Genomic DNA, 14423 nt, shown 5'->3' with positions numbered 1-14423 from the left:
ACTAGCTAATGGAAACAGAAACATTGAATCAAGGATGTTCCAGAAATTTAATTGTTCTTGTCCTTCAGCAAATAATAGTAGGGGTCAAGGATTTGGGACATGGATTAGAATTGTGGTGAAAACCAATGAAATATTGGGTAGGCATAGAATGAACAGCTTATGGTAATGACTAAGATGAGTTACAGAAATGGACCTTACCAATCCTCCAGAAGGTCTGCTGGTATCTAGGTTATCTGAGGAGAGTCAGATCCGGTATTTGATGAACACAACCTGTCACAGATCCTCACCAGTCTATGACCCGCAAAAGCAGAATGAGTTCACTTACGGGAAGGCCAGTTTATATCTAAGGAGAATCAGATGACTTGGTTCCCATCTTTCATATTTTCCGAGTTACCATCATACTTGACTGCAAACAACGTAGGACTTTCAAAGAAATGTAGAGACACCATTTGAACCGACGGGACAACCTCTCAGGTTTCCAAAAATGAGGGCCGCCCGCCAAAAAGTAGGGTTGTCCGATTCCAGATCTTCTAAGAAAAACAGGCTTAAATATTTAATCTGTCAAGAGTGTCTAATAGAAGATGTCGGCTGAGTCTGTCCGCCTTAATGGTCATCGGTGCTCAACATGAGACTTGACATGCCTAGATTTCTCTTCTATTTAGTATCTTGCCTTTCATGCTCCTCAGGATGAATATGCTGTCTTTGTGTTTTCTTGGTGAATCTCTACACTGGTAAATACATGAGATCAAGTCTTCTGTCATTACAGGAAACTTCACTCCCATTTCCATAGAATCTGCTCCTATTTTCTGCCTGAATGCCATCCAGGTTTCTGAACAATTTTTGTCAAATGAGTCCTTCCCTGTGTAACTGGAAACTTTGAATTCATTAAACCAAGTGCTGTATTTTCTTCTGTATGATCTGTTCCTATTCCATTTTGCCAAGTGACTGACATGAGCCTCAGGTTCCTATACTCTCTCCACTGAGCTGCTACCTAGCTACTTCTGTCACGTTCCCCCATGCATATGGCAATGCCCATTTTGTTTAGTGTATGTTCAATTCAGCACAAAAGCAAATACAACTTCAATGTAGATAAAAAGAAAGAAAATCCACTTTTTAAGAAGCTACTTATTTGATGATTAAACACTATCTACTAAAACCTGTGGCAAGATGCACCTGGAGGGACTCGTGAGCTATAACGCTGGAAAGACAATCTCCCTTTCAGAATCTCAGGATTACTCCTGGATCTGTGATGGGTTTAGTAGCCACATTCTGGTTATCCAACATGAATCTGTCAGTGTGAGTGGGAAATAGAAATCACCTCAGAACATTTTGCTGCTCTGATTTTTTTTTTCTGTCTTCCTTTATGTCAAGGTTCCCTCTGTCTGATCACCATTCTTCCACCCTAAACACGGACGGAATGATTCCACTTCATGTATTTCTAGGGACTCTTTTCCTTTGTCAGACAGGAATTGCAGTTCTGGGTAACTCCATTCTCCTGTCTTTTTTCATCTTCACTCACCATAAGCTGAGGGCCACAAACCAAATCATCAGCCAGCTCACTTTAGCCAACTTCCTTTCTGTGCTCTCCAGGGGGATCCCAATGACAATATCTGCATTTGGGGTGACAGACTTTCTGGACGACACCTGGTGCAAAATTGATTTTTATCTTCAGAGAGTCGGCCGGGGTTGTTCTCTCTGGAGCACTTGCCTGCTGAGCGGCTTCCAGGTGGTTGTCATTAGTCCCAACACCTCCCCGTGGGATGAGCTCAGAGCCAGAGCTCCCAAGTACATCATCCCTTCTTGCCTGTTCTGCTGGGTCTTTAGCCTATTCTCAGAAGCTGGCGTTATCATAGGCATGAAAGGCCCACGGAGCAGCAGTAACAGCTCTGTGATAACATTTGACTTCATTTTCTGTACCTGGAAAAACCCGGCCAGGTATTTTATATTGTTAACTACCTTCCAAGACATGTTCTATGTGGGGCTGATGATATGCACAAGCAGCTACAAGATAATTCTCTTGAGAAAACACTACCAGCAAGTCCAGCACTTGTACCGGACCAGCTGCTACCCCAGAGCCTCCCCGGAGATCCGGGTGACCGGGTCCATCCTGCTGCTGGCGTTCGTTTTTGTCTCCTTTTACTTAATCAACTGCATCTTTGCCATGTACCACAACTTTTCTCTATATTCCAGCAGGTGGCTGGTGAATGGGTCTGCATTTTGTGTGCTATGTTTCCCAATAATCAGCCCCTTCCTTCTGATCTCCAGAGACGGCCAAATAGCCAGAGCCTGCTGTGCTCCCATAGACAAGCACAAGCATGAACCTTCTGCTCCTCCCCTCCTAAGGTTCATACAAGGAAGGACCCTTCCTTGGTGACATCCAGGGAAGGAAGCATCTGATTGACCCCAATTCTTCACTGACCCCATACAGGAACCCCCAAATCGACTAGGATCTGGCTGGTGAACACTGACCCACACCTTTTGTGGTTAGGTGATAAAGGGGAACTAGGACTCCAAGGGGGCCTGGGATCCTGGTCCATCTAGGTTTCAGCACTGAATTTCAGTGGTCACCTCTCTCTGGCATCCTCCCTACTACAACTTCCTTACGCTCACAGTTAGTATTAGAACAGACTTGCTCTTTGCACATAGCATCGCAGCATGATAAGAACAGGGTCCAGTAGCTTTGGATTATCTGAGGTCCCCCAGCACGATGACCTCATGGCCTCTCCTTGCATTTCTTACTGCTTGTCTGCTTCAAACCGCTTAGTATTTCTAAGAAAACCCCAAATGGGGCCACAGAGAGTCGGACATGACTGAAAAATTATCGAACAACAACTATCACTGTGAAACTTGTAGTAAAGTTCTGCTCTAAGAGATTATTTCAAACATCTCAACATCTGCTATAGTCAGTTGTCTGTCTCTCTCTGTTACTATGTCTCTCTTTCTTTTCTCTCTGTCTCTCTGGGTCTCTATTTCTCTGTCTCTCTGTCTGTCTCTTTGTCTCTCTGCCTCTCTGGTCCTCTCTGCTTCTCCGGATCTCCATTTATTTCTCTCTCTCTCTCTGTCACTTTTTTTCTTTTTCCTCTGGCTGTCTATCTCTCCCCTTCCCCCCACCATAATCAGAGTGGACAATAATGTCACAGAATTAGAACATTGCAAAGGGCCTTACTAACCATAGACTCCATCCTATACAGGTAAAATTTCCTCTTACAACATACTTTGACAAGTAGTCACTTGATCTCTGCTTAAAGACCTACAAGTAGAGAAAGAACCCAAACTCCTTTGAGACCCTCATCACACACACACACACACACACACACACACACACACACACACACACCCCTATGTTCAAGAGAGGCATAAACAGATAGAAAGGGGCAAAAAATCATAAAAGATTCAATAGAACTTAAGAGTTTCCTTCCCTACACAAGGAAATAATACATGTAATTCTTAAAAATTGTATCACTAATAGGATAGCTAGAGGGACTAGAAACAGATGTGATATGTGGGTATAGGGTAAATAGAATGAGAAAAGTTAGATAGGACCAACCTTTGGAAAAACTGAATTGGGATCGAAAGGAATATACTATTTTCTAAGCATCCCCCAGTACCTACACAAAAAATAGACCATATAATAGGACATAAAATCCTCAAAATCCAAAGGAAAAAGGCAGAAAAATGAAATGTATTCTTTTTTGAATCATCATCTAATAAAAGTTACATTCCACAATGGGCAGTGGAAAGAAGGTTAAGAATTAATTGAAAAGTATATAATCTAAACGTTAAGATTGAGGGGATCAAAGAACAAATCCAAGATACAGTCAATAGTTTCATTAAAAGGAATGACAACAATGAGACAACATACCAAAATGTATGGGATGGAGCCAAAGTAGTATTTAGAGGATAATTTATTTCTCTAGATTCTTATAGTGACAAAATGGAAAAAGAGCAGATCAATAAATTGGGTGTATATCCAAAAAGATTTGGGGAAAGAACTAATTAAAAATCCTCAATTGGACACCAGATGGAAAATCCTGAAATTCTTCAATCTTTTTTTTTAAATTAAAGCTTGCATTTTCAAAACATATTCAGGGATAATTTTTTAACATTGACCCTTGCATTTAGCATTTTCCCCTTCTCCCCCCCCTTTCCCCTAGATATGGCAAGCAATCTAATATGTTATATATGTTAAATTCAATATGTGTAAACATTTATACAATTCTCTTTTTGCTCAAGAAAATTCGGATCAAAAAGGAAACAAAATTCAAGTGAACCACATCAAAAAGAGTGAGAATGTTATGTGGTGATTGGTATTCAGTTCCTACAGTCCTCTCTCTGGGTTTAGATGGCTCTTTTTCTCACAAGACATTGGAACTGGTGAACTGGCATCAGTCATCTCATTAAATTTCACGAAATCCTGAAATTCAAAGTTAAAGTGAATGGGATTAATTTTTATAAAAATAAGATAATAAAACTAAAAACTTGTTTTATGGAGGGGGGGAGGAAACACAATGTGATTGGTTAGTTGACTAGAAAAAAAGAAAGAAGAAAACCAAATATCCAGTATCAAAAATGAAAGGGGAAAAATCACCACCAATAAAGAAGAAATTAAAGTAATAATTCAGAAATATTTTGCCAAATTAGGTCAATACATTTAACCAAAATGATTAATATTTATGAAAGAACGAATTACCCAGAGTAACAGATCAGGAAATGGAAAGTCAAAATAGGCCCACTTAGAAAAAAAAATTGAACAAACCATTAATGAAGTCCTTGGGAAAAGATTCTCAGGGACAGATGGGTTCACAAGTGAATTCTACCAAATGTTTAAAGAATAATTAATTTCTAAGACAACTCTGAGATACCACTACACACCTGTCAGATTGGCTAAGATGACAGAAAAAGATAATGATGAATGTTGGAGGGGATATGGGAAAACTGGGACACTGATGCATTGTTGGTGGAGTTGTGAACGGATCCCAACCATTGTGGTGAGCAATTTGGAACTATGCTCAAAAAGTTATCAAACTGTGCATCCCCTTTGATCCGGCAGCTACTACTGGGCTTGTACCCTAAAGAGATCTTAAAGGAGGGAAAGGGACCCGTAGGTGCAAAAATGTTTGTGGCAGCCCTTTGTATAGTGGCTAGAAACTGGAAATTGAAGGGGTGCCCATCGATTGGAGAATGGCTGAATCAATCGTGATATATTTAGGAGAATCATAGAATATTCTATAAGAAATGACCAGCAGGATGATTCCAGAGAGACGTGGAGAGACTTACACGAAACGATGATGAGTGAAATGAGCAGAACCGGGAGACGATTATACACTTCAACAACAATACTACATGGTGATCAATTCTGATGGAAGTGGCTATCTTTGGCAGTGAGATGAACCCAATCAGTTTCATTTGTTCAATAATGAATAGAACCAGCTACATCCAGTGAGAGAACTCTAGGAAATAAGTGTGGACCACAACAGCATTTTGCACTCTCTCTGTTGTGGTTTGCTTTCATTGTTGTGTTTCTTCCCAGGTTATTTTTACCTTCTTTCTAAATCTGATTTTTGTGTGTGTGTGTGCAGCAAGATAACGTATAAATATGTATACATATATTGCAAAAAAATCTTAAAAAACAAACAAACAATTTCTTCACTACCTAAACTATTTGGGAAATTAGACAAAGAAAGAGTCCTAACAAACTTCTTCTAGCACATACATATTGAACTGATCATTAAACCAAAAAGAGCTAATACAGAGAAAGAGAATAGTAAACCACATTTTCTAGTGAATATTGACAGAAAAATTTTGAACAAAAAACTAGCAAAGCAATGACAAAGATATATCACAAGATTTATACAGTATGATCAAGTGGAATTTATATCAGAAATGCAGACTTGGTTCTTTATTAGAGGAACTGCCAACATAATTGGCCAAATCAGTAACAAAACCAACAGAAATCTTATGATTTTCTCAAAAGGTGCAAAAAAAAAATTTGAAAAATGGAGGATCAGGGACAGCTATGTGGTGCAGTGGATAGAGCACCAGCCCTGAAATCAGTAGGATCTGAGTTCAAATAGGGCTTCATACACTTAATATTTCCTAGCTTGTGTGACCTTGGACAAGTCACTTAACCTCAATTGTCTCAGCAAAAAAAAAAAAAAGGAAGAAAAATAGAGCATCCATTTCTGTTGCAAACACTAGACAACGAAGAATAAAAGGAACATTCTTTAAAATGATTAGCAGTATTGCCCTCAATCCATGAGCAGCGAGCATTATCGGTAAAAGGGATAGCCTAGAAGCCTTCCCAATAAGATCAGGAGTGAAGGCTGCCTATTGTCCTCACCATTATTCAATATAATATATTAGAAAAGTTAGCCATAGAAATCAGAGAAGTGAAATAAATGAGAGGAATGAGATAAGCAACAAGGAAACCAAATCATCGCTATTTGAATAGGATACAATCCTCTTTTGCAGGAAGAGAATTGCATAAATATGCTGATACATTTTGGATTTAACATATATTATAACATGTTTACCATAAATTGAGTTGCTTACCTTCTAGGGAAGGGAGTTGGGGGAAGGAGGAGAAAATCTGAAACACAAGGCTATTCAACAGTCAATGTTGTCAAATTATCTGTGCATATGTTTTGAAAATAAAAAGGGTTATCAAAATTTCAATAAAAAATGATTAAAATCTATGTAGAGGACCCTAGGGTATCAATTTTAAAAAATTAAATAATTAACTATTTTAGCAAAACAGCAGAATATGAGGTAAATCTACATAAATGATAAAGAATTCTTTATATGATCACCAAGCTTAGCACCAAGCAATAAGTTAGATGTAAACAACTGAAAAGGCATCAATTATTCATGGGGAGACAGAGTCAATATAATAATGATAATAAAAGCCATGCTGCCTGATCTAATTTACTTATTCAGTGCCATAACATGCAGGCTAACAAGAAGTTATCTGATAGAGGTACACAAAGTAATAACATTTATCTGGAAGAACAGAAAGTCAAGACTAGCAAGGGAATTAATGAAAAAAAAAAGGAGCGTGACCTAGCAATGTCAAACCTTAAACTACATTATAATGTTATAAAGAAGTTACCATTAAGACTGCCTGGTGCTGGCTAAGAAATAGAAGGATGGATCGGGGGAATAGATTTGGCGCATGAGACATAGGAGTCAATGGCCACAGTGATCTAGTATTTGATAAGCTCCAAGGCCCCTCTTATTCCTGTAAATTTTTTGAGCACTTATCATGTGTCAGGTGTTATGCTGACTGCTTGGGATAAAAGAGAGAGAGAGAAAGGAGGGGAGGGGAGGAGTGCGCGCCCGTGAGTGTTTAACTGTAGGCGCGCGGATGTGCGTGGGTACGTGCGTGCTTGTCAGTGTTTAACTGCAGGCGGGCGCGGGTCTTTGGTTCATCCTGTTTGAGAACTGACTGAAGCGGCTTTCAATGTTTAGCCTAATAATGGCAAGACCTGGCCGGGGAGGCTTCTGCCTCTATTTGAAGGACTGAATTGGGAAAAGGGGGAGTGACTTGTTCTGCTTGGCCCCGGGGGGAAGGGCCGGGGTCAGTGGGAAGGAAACCTTCTTGACCATTAGAATTCTGCCGGGGTGGAATGAGTTGCCCTGGGACATGGTGAGTACGTTCTGTACTGAGCGTCTCTTTCAACATCACTTTTCTGTGCCTCTCCTTCTACGTCCAAAAAAAAAAAAAAAAAAAAAAAAAAAACTCGGGTTCTTTCCAGCCCTGAAACCAATTTTTTTGTTGTAATATTAACTTATAAAAATATGGATTGTGGTCACTTTTTCTCTTCAGTCTTTCTGACATTTAGTTTTCTCCCCTTCAAAATAGGAAGCATGATCCTTGCTCTGGCTGCATCTTAGGGTTTTTGTGGAGTGCAGATGAATGTAAAATACTATATGTTGTCAATCATTATCATTATACACGTTTTCTATGGCTTCTGGGGCATAATGCCCCCCAGAAACAGGAGAGTTCAGATTTTATAATGGTATCCCTCACTATGCTGGGAATGCATTTGGATGTTTTTACTGCATTCAAGTGACAGAATAGGTGGCTTTTGCCTATAATCCTCGAACAAGGAAGTTTTCCTAGAAGTTTGCCTAGAATTCCTAGAAAAAATGTTAAAAAGGACTTCAGTCATCATACATTAAGTACCTGCTTGAACTATTATTACAAGAAGCAAAGGAACTGAAAAAGAATTGGGAATTCTACAAATCCTAAGAGGTTGTTGATGGGGATGGGGACACGCCTTTATTAAGTTCTTTCTTTGGGCCAGGTAGGCGGAGACCCTCAAGACAATTCAAGGAATTAAGTGATATTGCTATATTCATTTTACAGCTAAAGAAACTGAGGCAGGCAGATGGGAAGTGACTTGGCCAGAGTCCAATAGTTACAAAGTGCCTGAAGCTGAATTTGAACTCAGATCTCCCTGCCTCTATGACTAGCATTCTCTATGCCACTCTTTAAATACTACTACTACTACTATTGCTTATAACAAGTAGTTATTGTTGACAGCTGTTATTAGATCCTTATTAATAACCATTTCCGTATAACCCAGATTTTCCGCCTGATAATTGCAAAGGGCAGGAACTTTGGAGAAATACACTTCAGGCTCAGGATGACTGAGTTAATCCCACAACAATCTGTTAACTCAGTGGAAGTGACGAGACCATGGTTATCTAGTTTAGCCGGTCAGTTCTCTAGCTCAGAATGATTGGTTCACTCTTACAACAAATAACGGCTCCCTAGTGACAGAATGAGTGGTTTATGCTCCGTATACTGTAGTGACGTGATTATAATAGAGCATTTAAACTGGGACAAATGTGTCCCGCCCCAGACTCCAGAAAGTTTTCAGACACCAGTAGCTCAGGACAAGAAAACATGGGAGCCACAGCCAGAAAGTAAAGTAAGCCAGCTTTCCTGCGTCTTCCTCTGGCTTTCTAGAAAGTCAACGAGACGACTGTGGTCCTTACACAGCACAAATAACCCGGACTGGTTCCTCCCCCGCTCTGTGCGCTCACCTGGGGAGGAGGTGAAGCCCCCAGAAGGCTGTAAGCTCGCCCTCCTTCTGCACCTTCAGTTCCCAAACTACACGGACAGGGCCCACAAGCAGGGCAGACCCGGGCAGCGGGGTCGGGGCGGGTGGGACCGGACCGTGTTCCGAGAGTGACTCCTCTCTTCTCAAAAGTCTCTCAGCGGCAACACCTGGGGCTTCCTTCAATCTACAGAATCACCGCCTTCCCGGCATTTAGGGTTAGAGTCTGACATTTTGGATTAGGGGGAGTGTCAGGGTTAGAGTCAGGAGTCGGGAGGCATTTAGGGTTAGGGGTCCCCCTCCCCCATAAGTCACTGTATGGGCCACTTAGGGAACTTGGGGAGACTGGCCCCCCCTCCCCCACCTCCGCCACCGCAGCAGCGGCGCGCTCGCCCCAGCCCCGCCCGCACAGAGCCAGGTTCGAGACTAAAACCAATCCCCTCACCTCTTTCTCTTCCCATTTTGATTTTTAAAACCTTCCTCTGGCTCCAATCCTGCGCACGCCGCCCACCCCCGCCGCCTGTACTGAGGCCCCAAGAGATGGAGAAGATGCTCTGTAAATAAAAAGCTTTAAAAAAAAAACTACCTTCCGAAGGCGGGGCTGTAAGAAATACACCTTAGGCCTCAGAGAGGGATGAAGGTAAAAGGCTGTTTCATTTCACACCCGCCAAAGCCCGGGCGGCCTGTACAGAACAGGCGCACACCGGGAGCGAGGAGGATCAAGCACCCTGGCCTTCTTCCTGGCCACGAGGTCCCTCCCGTCCCCCCCTTTGGGGCTGCTCCAGGACATACCCCTTCCTGCTTCATCTCACCCAGACTTACCCCTCCATATGTCCCCCCTCCCACCCCATCTATCCCAGGAGCATGAAGATGAACCTAAGCTCCTCCTGGGGAGAAGTTCCTGTCCATAACGGAATGAAGCATGTGACCTATAGCTAAGCTACAAACTTTACCCTCTTTTTCTGTCTCCACGAGCCCCAGCCACTTTAGTCAGGTTTTCATTCCAAATTCGAGTTCTAAGATCTACAAAAGGCTGCTTTCTTCACTGATTATTTCTCTCATTTGTGTATTTCTGTGCGACAGAATGTCAATGTGGGAGACAAGGTCTCACACCTCAGGCTGTGCAGTGACAACCAGAAGCAACCAGGGTAGCAAAAGGATGGCAAAGAGAGTTCAAACCCCTGAACTATCAGGGTGACCCTGGGCAAGTCACTTTACCCATTCACCTCAGTTTCCTTAATTGTAAAATGGGGCTGATGACAGCATCTACCTCCCAGGATAGTTGTGAGGATCAAATGAGATAATAATTGTAAAGTGCTTTGCACATATTAATCATTGTTTATAGTTATTATTGTTATTGGACAGTAGGTGGAACAGCAAATAGAGGACTCTGGATAGAGGGAAAACAGCACCGAGCAATAGAGAAGACTCATGTTCATCAGCCCAAATCTGACCTCAGACACTCACTAGCTGGGTTACTTTGGATAAGTCACTTACATTTCCTCCGGTGTGAAATGAGCCAGAGAAGGAAACAGCCAATGGCTCCGGTATCTTTGCCAAGAAAACCCCAACTGGGTCACAATTTCACTAAAACACTTGAACAAGATTCTGATTGTTAGAGGGGAACAAATACTGGCTTTGGGACCCGCGGACTTGAGTCTGGATTCTAACTCTGCCACTTATTACCTGAGTGATCTTGGGTCACCTTCGTGGGTCTATGTTTTCTCATCTATAAAGTAAGGAGGAGGAGGAGGATAGAATAGATGATCTCAAAGGAAGTCGTCTCCTAACTTGTTTTGATCACATTCACCTCTATCAGTAAAACGTTTTTGAACCTCTAATGTGTGTGCTTGTTTATAAATTACATATATGTGGTGTAAGATCCCTCTACTCCCCAAGAGGGTCTCAACTGGATTCTTACCATTCCAGGTGTCCGAAGACCTGCTCACCTCCAGCTGTGCTCTTCCTCGCAGAACACCCGGGACGCCCCAGTTTGTTTTACACAGCAAACGTTTATTTGGCACTCTATGTTTTTTTCTCCCCAAATCCCCTCCGAAACTCCTCTGTACCTCCTCCCCTCTGGGCAGTTACAATGCTTTTATAGAGCTAGTTCCCATCCTGTCCAGCCAGGATATTCTCCTCCTTTGCCCTGCCACATTGCAGGTCACTCCGAGCTAGTTAGCAATCCTTTAAGGAAACACTCTGTCCTTCCGGCTATTTTTCTGCCACGTACATACTTTACTGCCACGTACCCAACAATATGTATTTGTGTGTGTGTATGGATCCCTGTTAACAATGGTACCTATTGTGAAGCTTAGTCCAAATTTGAAATCCTGAAGGGAGGAGATCAACATGGCAATTCTAATATTGGATGTTGGTCAGGGAAGAACCACGAGGATTTCCTGAACCAGGCACTGACGTGGGCAGCTTGGAACTGTGGGGATCTCATTGCAGCTTCAGGGCACAGAGCCTGGGATGGAGGGAAGAGCTTAGCAGCAGGAAGACCCAGCAGCCCACTCCTGCGATGGTCCAGAAGAGGGCTGGGGGCGGGAGAGCGGCTACCTGAGCATCAGGGTAACAGACAAGAAAGATGTGGGGGAGAAGAACAAAGAACTGCTACTGATTGGAAATGTCAGCTGCGAGAGGATGAGGAGTGGACAATGACACAGATGTTGGGCTGAAGTTGACAGCGTGAGAGCCGGAAGGATGGCCCGGCCCTAAACCACAAAAGAGAAGTGAAAAGAACAGGTTGGAGAAGACACAATGTGATCTCCTGACAAAGATCCATGTGGGAGACCTGTGGAAATCCAGCCATCCCTGCTTATCCCGGGTATTGTACTCTGTAGTACTCAAGATAAAGTGGGAGGGTGGAGCAGGAAGAGAGGGACTCCCCCAGGCTGGTTATTTCTCCCTCTTTTCTAGGGTGAAGGGCAGATGGTGCCTGCAGCAGCCATGGGGATCTGAAGTGAGGGGAAAGACCTGATGAGGAAGGAGGGCACCAGGGGAGCTGCTATTGGGAGCTCCTGAATATAATCATCATCATCATCATCATCATCATCATCATCATCGTCATCATCATGAGTTAATGACTGCATAAGCCCTACCTACTGTAGTGACAGTGAGAAGAAGGGAGGAGAGAGGAAGTGGCAAGACAGCAATTGAGAAATGTTATTTTTCATTTCATTCATTAATCTTTTTTTTTCAAGTGGCAGCATAGGGCTTTTCCATACAGGAGAAAAACTTTATAAATGTAACTAATGTGGAAAGACTTTTACAAAAAATGGACTCTCGCACTGGATATCCAAGAATTCACACAGGAGAGAAACATATGAATATAACGGATGGGAAAACTTTTTAAAAAATAATCTTGCTTGACATTAAAAGATCTACACTGCAGAAAAGCCTTATAAAGATAACCAATGTGGAAAGATTTTTAGGCAAAGGGGAGGGAGCACTTACAGGATATCGGAGAATTAATACTGTAGGAAAACCTTAGGAATGTACCTGATTTCATAACATTTTTAGATATAAGGGAACTCTTACTGTACATCAGTAAATTCATTCAGGAGAAAACCCTTATGAATATAACCAATGTGCAAAGGCTTTCTCAAAAAATAATCTCTAACTTTACATTACTCTCACTGGAGAGAAACTATATAAATACACCCAATGTAGAAAGATTTTTAGACATAAGAGAACTCTTGCAGGACATCATGGAATCCACACTAGAGAAAAATCTTATGACTGTAACCAATGTGGAAAGACTCTTACAAAAAGAAGTCTCTTTCTTATTGGACAGCAGAGGCTCCACACTGGACAGAAAGGTTCTGACTCAGAGCTGGGAGGTGAGTGAAAACCTCTCCCCAACACAATCTTATGACCTTCCCGACTCCCCAAGTCAGCTCTCTCTCCACCAGGCCACAGGACACACGTGTTATTCCTACCTCAAATCTCAGGAAGCCCCCAAGAAATCTCCAGCAGCACACTTATAAACAAACCAACAACTTTTATTTGTAACAAATCCTAGAACTTAAGAAAAATAGGTTGGCAACTGTGGCTAAGAGGATGAGGGAAGTCCCTTCAAAAAGAATCCCCCTCCCCAATTCAAGCAGCTTTACAATGCTTAATACACTCGACTGAAACAGGAACCCCGTTTACCAGCATTCCCAAGGGGGTACAGAGATGCTCAACTCAAAAACTCCCGAGGAGACAGATCAGAGCCCACCTGACCTGCAGCCGGGGAGTGTCTCCTAAGAACACTCACAGCCTGACTCCCCTCCCCCCACTTCTCCTGAAGGCCAGCAGCCAGGGCAGACATGGAAGTCTAAAATTTAAGGTTTCTATCTCCCCCCAACACTTTCTCACTGCTCAGGGAAATGCTTGGGATGACATGCAAGATGAGGACAAGGGTCAATATGAGTGACATAGAAGCTCCTCTCCCAAGTCTGGTCTTGGGGACACTGAATGGGGGCCCTTTCCAAGCCGCGCTCCTCACCAACACCACAGGCCAGGTCTTCCAGGATCCCTCAGAAAGCAAATGCACCAGGCTCAGAGCAGGAGGGGGAACCACTAGTGACCTGGGGGTGGAGGCAGGCTCTCTGTCGGGGGAATATGATTTCCTGCACAAGAAAAAAAAGGCAACACAAAGTCTCTGGAGGGAAGAGGAGGCTGATGAAAGGGATGGTGCAGATGGGGGGAAACTGGTAGCCAGAGAGGCTGCAGACAGGAGCAGGGATGGAGTCTTTTTTTGCCTGAAAAGAAAAAAATAAAGCAAAAGTCCAAAAAGCCCGAGAGGAGTAACAGTAAGAGTCCCAAGAGGCTCCTGAACAAATCCTGGTGAGGTCTGCCCCAGAGGAGGCAGAAGGAAGCGTCCAGATGGAGCCCTGGAGGCTGCCAGGGCCAAGGGCACAATTAGGGGACAAGACCCACGTAAGGGTACAAGTGCTCACATGATCGTGCCAAGGCTTTTACAAAAAAAAAAAAAAAGACTCTCTTACTTTACATCAGAGAATCCACACTGGAAAGAAACCTTATGAATGTAAACATTTTGGAAACATTTAAGGGAAAAGGAAGCTCTTACTGGACATCAGAGAATCCACACTGCAGAAAGGTTATGAATATAATACATGTGAAAAGATTTTTAGACATAAGAGAACTCTTATTGGACATCAGGAAATACACATTAGAGAAAAAACTTAGGAAAGTAACCAATGTGAAAAGGCTTTTACAGAAAATGGGAGGTCTGAATGGACAAAGGAGTATCTATAAAGGATAGAAACCTTATAAATGTAAAGAATGGAGAAAGACTTTTAGACATAGAGTAACGCTTACTGTACATCATCAGTAAATTTACTCAGG

At 42.5% G+C, this 14423-nt stretch overlaps 1 protein-coding gene across 1 annotated transcript; it reads left to right on the top strand.

Moving 5' to 3' along the window:
• Positions 1 to 1417: 1417 nt before the first annotated feature.
• LOC127538798 (vomeronasal type-1 receptor 4-like) lies at positions 1418 to 9200 on the top strand. The gene is made up of 2 exons (XM_051962539.1): positions 1418 to 2343; positions 8975 to 9200. Exons 1-2 carry the CDS (start codon positions 1418 to 1420, stop codon positions 9198 to 9200), a joined length of 1152 nt encoding a protein of 383 aa, XP_051818499.1.
• Positions 9201 to 14423: the final 5223 nt, after the last annotated feature.

Source organism: Antechinus flavipes, chromosome 5 (assembly GCF_016432865.1).
Source record: "Antechinus flavipes isolate AdamAnt ecotype Samford, QLD, Australia chromosome 5, AdamAnt_v2, whole genome shotgun sequence".
In the NCBI taxonomy this organism is placed as follows: Eukaryota; Metazoa; Chordata; class Mammalia; order Dasyuromorphia; family Dasyuridae; genus Antechinus; species Antechinus flavipes.
The sequence above is the reverse complement of the archived record's forward strand: the minus strand, read 5'-3'. Positions and strand labels throughout refer to the sequence as shown.

What these genes read in the sequence shown, in the direction of transcription:
- LOC127538798 (XM_051962539.1), top strand. Translation starts at nt 1,418, where the DNA reads ATGATTCCACTTCATGTATTTCTAGGGACTCTTTTCCTTTGTCAGACA. An exon ending in TCTGCTCCTCCCCTCCTAAG is followed by an intron (nt 2,344 to 8,974) that starts GTTCATACAAGG and finishes CTGGCTTTCTAG; the next exon opens with AAAGTCAACGAGACGACTGT.